The following is a 6,000-nucleotide window of genomic DNA, read 5'->3' on the forward strand; positions in this document are numbered from 1 at the left end:
CTTGTCCTTGGCCTAAGTCAGACTGAGTAAGAATACTGCTAAGTCATCCCCCTACCCCTGATACCTGATTACCCTTGATACTTGCTAAGCTCCTCACCCCCAGTCTTGATGTGTAAGTGCTTGGTCTGCCCGTCACAAGAATTCTATTATGCCATTTTAAAGAGAATCCCCCTTCCCTTGATGTCTCCTCTCAGGTATTTTCCATCCAGTGATCACCTCAATCTGCTCATTAGCTATAAATCTCTCTATCCATATTGTATTTGTTGCTGGGCACAGTATCTCTCCCCCATTTCAAACTTAAAATAGTTTTCTTTTACTATTCCTCTTTCATAGTCTTTTCCTTTACCTTCATAGCATTTCCTGATGTAAGTAACTCTATATTTGTGTCTTCATTTAATTCCAAACGTCCGAACCGAAATGTAGGTTCTATGAGTTCTACATCTGTTATATGCACTAGAATATATCTGTATATTGGCACATACTAAGTGCTCAATACATATCAAGTGTGTTAATGAACATATTAAGAGCTTACCATTTAAAACAGCTAGGTAGCTCCCTGTCATTGCAAGTGTGTAAACTAGAGACATATATAGTCCCAATGTTGGACAAATGGTTCTGTATTGCATAGTAGGCAATACAGGTCTCCCTAGGTTGTAGATCTACACTGATTACTGTAACTCCAAATCATTCCAGTTATCTTGACTGGCAACTTTCACCTTAGTCCCCATTATCAGTGATCAAGTCCTACCAGATCTTCAGTTGCAGCCTCTTCCTTTCATTCTAATTTCATCTCTCTTCAGCTTATCTCACAAATGGACTAAAATAACAACTTCCTAATTTATTTCTCCATTTCTGGAATCTTCCTCCCTCCAATGCATTCAGTATTGCAAAATTAATCTTTCTAAAATGGTACCTTCAAAAGTTTCCTTGATGAAAAATATTCAATGGCTCATTCATATAAAAAATGCAATCTTAGCTTCAACTAAAATTTTCAGGCTTTATTTTTCTTTATTGTCCTCTATGGCTATAGAATAAGGCCAACAGACCATTATATAGTACTAGAATAAACACTAAACACTTACCCACTTAGACTATCTTATCCCGGGGTCTTACACCTGATCTTGCCATTAACTAGCTATGTAATCTTAATCTCTGTAGATCCTGGGTCTCAACAGTAAAAGGATGTTGACTAAATGATTCATAGAGTTTTCTTCTCTGCAAGTCGTCTATTTATGTATAATGTTAATATTATGTATAATGTACAAGAGAGTTCGTTTGTGTGGATTATAAAAATGTGTTTTCATACTCTTTAAACTTGACTATGAACTACTTGAGGGTGGGAACTCTTCTTAAACTTTCAGTCCTGCTCCTAGTACTTAACATGCTGCTTTACAGAGAAATGACTGGTGCTTAAAAATTTTGTTTAAATACATAAAAAGATTAAATAAGTCATACTTACTCTCCCATAGTCCATGGTGGACAGCAACACAATGGAGGGAAATGTTTCTGCTGATCTTTGGCTTCAAGGATTAATACCAGATTTGGATACCGGTTAGTTAGATAATTGGTAAGGAATCCCATAAAGTTGTAAATGACATAAGCTTCATAACATTCCCTGCAGGTATCCACATATATTGCAATGCTGGGGTATTTCAAAGCTATCCACTATAAAAAACACAGATGTTAAAAATAGTTGCAGCTAAACGAACTGCCATTCCAATTCATGGTTATCACAATGCTAAGTTTTAAACTTGATATTTACATCAAACTTTCTAAAATTTATGAGAGCTACCATATAATCTGTGAAATGAATTTTTAAAAGCAAAAAAGGTACTGGATACTGGTAAAAACATTCGTGTTGGGGGGGTAAATAGTATGAAGAAAGAAGCTAAATTATTCTGTAATTAGGTTCTTAAATATCTGAAATTTTTCTTGAGATGATCATAGAAAATGCAATTAGAGATATTTCCTTTATATTTAACCAAATTAAAGCAGTGATCTGTGACATGCATGTCTGAATCCATCAGGGAAGGGTTTTTATCCCCCAAACAAAAGATTTACTACATAAAAAGGATGATAATGTAATTTTAAATACTATATTCTTTAAAGGACTAAGAGCTAGTACTTAGAAATTTTACACGATTAAGCAAAGAAAATAGCTATAGATTTTTTAAAATTTAAAACACCCATCTTTTCTATTGTCGTACTTCATCTTTTTTACTAATATTAAAAACAAGTGAATCTTTGCACTTTTCTTACTAATCTGACTCCTTATTGCCAAATTAATAAACTTTCATTACTGTAAGCATTCTGTAAATATAGTTATATCATCAAGCAAGTTCTTAGCTAATGAGATAAAATTAAATATACTTACACTATCTAAACTGTATATAGGTACCATCCAAAGAATCCTAGTTGGAAAGCAAAGCATAAATTAAAAACATTTTACATCACAGTTATGAAATAAGTGAACATAATACTAGAATAATTAAAATATATTCACACTTACCTTATTATTGGTTTCTGTAGTTCCGGTTGTGTATAATGCACTAAATGTTGCAATATCACCCATAGCGATATAGGTATAGTCAATAGCAAAAAGATTCCAGCAATAAACCAAGCCTTGGTGTGTATTCCAACCTTTAAAAAAAATAAATATTAATAAAATAAATCCTGATATTATAACTGAAAAGCTAAATAGAGAATCACAGGCAGGCTCCATGCTCAGGATAGAGCCCAACTCAGGGCTTGATCTTATGCCTTGAAATTACGACCTGAGCTGAAATAAGAATCAGACACTTAACTGACTGAGCCACCCAGGCACCCCCAAAAAATCTTTTCTGGTCTACCCCTTTGCTTTTATGTTAGAGAGTTAAAATCCTACCTACATTTTCTGTGAATTTTATTGTTACCCAACATGTTAATAGAACATGTACAGAGTATTGCCTAATAACTTTATTGTTTTTTATATGTGTTATGTTTTTTAACCCTCCCACTTGATAAGTACTGCCAGTACTGTCCAAATAAACTGTGTTAATTCATGCTACTTCTATTATATATAACAGTATCAACTCAGGATATTACATTTTAAAAAGCTCTAATTTCATTTTTTAGGTATCTGATCAATATTTTATCCTTTAAAAGCTCACTCAATTTCTAAAAATATACTTTGGATGATTTTTTTTAAAAGATTTTATTTATTTATTTGAGAGAGAGAGAGAGAGAAAGAGACAGCATGAGCAAGGGGGAGGAGCATCGGGAACAGGGAGGAGCAGACTCCATGTTGAACAGGAAGCTGGATGAAGGGCTGGATTTGGAGGACTCTGGGATCACAACCTGAGCTGAAAGCAGACGCTTAGCTGATTGAGCCACCAGGCACCCCTGAGCTATCTCATCTTAAGGTAGAGTTGAAGCAATTCACTCACTTTCCTGCCCAACCCCCCAAATTTTGAACTTCTGTTCTATCTGTGGAGCCCGAGGGAGTGAATTTTATATTAGTGAATTCACTCTTCAAGGCAGGAGTACAAATTAATGCTCATTTTTTTAAAGGAAAAAAAGTGGGCATTTAATTTTAGTACTTTTGGGATGTGAACAGTTAATTAAAAGAGCTAAAGTCCACAACTTCTAGTTTTACTTTTTTTGAACAGGATTTTTTTTTTCAACAGGGGTATAAAAAACAGAAGTATAGAGAGAACAAATGCATTTTTACAACAATGAACTTCTACACTAAACAGTATGGAAAACCTGAAAAGCAAACACAGTTAGCCCTTGAACAATTTGACAGTTAGCACCCCAACTCCTGTACAGGTGAAAATCTGTATATAATTTTTGATTCCCAAAAACTAACCGCCCACTGCTGATCAGAAGTCTTACCTATCACATAAATAGTCCTTTAATAGATATTCTGTATGTTACATATACTATATGTTTTCTTTAAGCAAGTAAGCTAGAGAAAAGAAAATGCTATTAAAAATCGAAGAGAAAATACATTTATAGCACTACACTGTATTTATTGACAAATATCTGTGTATAAGTGGACCTAGAGCAGTTCACACCCATGCTGTTCAAGGATTAATTACACAAGAAGTCTTGCTGAATGTTGGAGAATAATCAAAACAGTAAGTGAAAGCTAAGTATGTGGAGATGAAGATTCTAAAAGCAATGTCTGTGCAATAATTTTCCAGGATTTTTGCTTGGCTCAATTTCATTTAATATTTAGTACCGGCGGTCCCAGACTTAGCTGATTCAACTTTCAATTTCTTGACTTTACAATGGTGCAAAAATAATATGCATTCAGTAGAAACTATACTTCAAATTTTGATCTTTTCCTGAGTGTTTTGCTGTGTGATCTGATGTTCTTCTGATGCTGGGCAGGGGCAGGGAGCTGTAGCTCCCAGTCAGAGATGGGATGCTGAGGGTAGACAATCTATACACCTACAACTTCCTTCACATGTGATGGGATTACATCCTGAAAAGCCCATAAACCCATGGAAAAACCCATAAGCCCATCATGGTTGAAATACCCTCAGTTGAAACTGCATTTAATGCACTTAGCCTGCCCAACAGTATAGCTTAGCCTCGCCTCCCTTAAACATGCTCAGAACACTTACGTTAGCCTACTGTTGGGCAGAATCATCTAAAACACAGCCTACTTTATAATAAAGTGTTCAAGATCTCGTGTCTCATGTAATTTAATGAATACTATACTGAAAGTGAAAAACAGAATGGCTATATGGGCACAGAACGGCTTTAACTGTGTCGGTTATTTACCCTCATGATTGCATGGCTGGTGGAAAGCTACAGCTTGCTGCCCAGGCCCAGCATCATGAGAAGAACATTATACTACAAAGCACTAACCCAGGAAAAGATCGATATTCAGAATCTGAAGTACGGTCTCTACTGAATGTATACTGCTTTCACACTACTGTAAAGTCAAAAAAATCGTAAGTCAAACCATCATAGTTGAGGACTTTCTGTATACCCACAGTGCCATTCTGTTTTTCACTTTCAGTACAGTATCCAATAAATGACATGAGATACTCAATACTGTATTATAAAATAGGCTGTGTTAGATGATTTTGCCCAACTGTAAGCTATAGTTATTCTGAGCATATTTAATGTGGCTAGGCTAAGAGATGATGTTTGGCTGGTTAAGTGCATTAAATGCATTTTTACAGACAATATTTTCCACTTATGATGGGCTTATCAGGACATAACCCCATTATAAGTCAAGGAAGACCTGTGTTCATTTTAACGATGACCTAGAATAATAATAGCAGCATATTTTAGATCTTCTCTGTTATAAGGTGACAATTAAGAACTGTACTGTCAAGTAATTTTAATGCCCAAGTTTGTTGTTATAATTCCTTACTGCCAACTTGGTGGTAGACTTAAGAGAAAAATGATGTGCTTGTGACTAATGAAGGCCAAGCATCCTCAGTGTGCTATAAAAAAGAAAGTTCTTTTCAAATGATCATAAAACAAGTGACGAGAGAACTGAGTCATTTGGCAACTGAGTGATGCCAAATTAAAAAAAAAAAATCTTGCATCAAAGAGTTAGTACCATTTTTACATTGCAGGTGGTAGTTTCAAAAACACATCATCTGTCCATATTGATGCCATTAATTTGAATCACTGGTTTCATAGTTTTTTGTCTTTTGATATACCTAAAAAAGCTATATGCATAAGAAATGTAATCTGGGGGGAGGAGTCAAGATGGCGGAGAAGTAGCAGGCTGAGACTACTTCAGGTAGCAGGAGCTCAGCTAGATAGCTTATCTATAGATTGCAAACACCTACAAATCCAACGGGAGATCGAAGAGAAGAACAGCAACTCTAGAAACAGAAAATCAACCACTTTCTGAAAGGTAGGACTGGCGGAGAAGTGAATCCAAAGCGACGGGAAGATAGACCGCGGGGGGAGGGGCCGGCAAGCGGCGGAGCAACGGAGCACAAAATCAGGACTTTTAAAAGTCTGTTCCGCTGAGGGACATCGCTCCAG

At 35.7% G+C, this 6,000-nt stretch overlaps 1 protein-coding gene across 1 annotated transcript in view; it reads right to left on the reverse strand.

Annotated features, from left to right (window-relative positions):
* Positions 1-6,000, reverse strand: part of LOC111153471 (transmembrane protein 184C) — a 31,341-nt gene that overhangs the window by 15,116 nt on the left and 10,225 nt on the right. Inside the window, exons 2-4 of the mRNA XM_022512498.1 lie at positions 2,510-2,640; positions 2,375-2,411; positions 1,460-1,665 (exon numbers count right to left, since the gene is read on the reverse strand). Coding sequence (XP_022368206.1) covers positions 1,460-1,665; positions 2,375-2,411; positions 2,510-2,640 — 374 coding nt within the window. The remainder of the gene's footprint in view (positions 1-1,459; positions 1,666-2,374; positions 2,412-2,509; positions 2,641-6,000) is intronic.

Source organism: Enhydra lutris, unplaced genomic scaffold (genome assembly GCF_002288905.1).
Source record: "Enhydra lutris kenyoni isolate GAN:26980312 unplaced genomic scaffold, ASM228890v2 scaffoldscaffold3, whole genome shotgun sequence".
NCBI classification, from domain to species: Eukaryota; Metazoa; Chordata; class Mammalia; order Carnivora; family Mustelidae; genus Enhydra; species Enhydra lutris.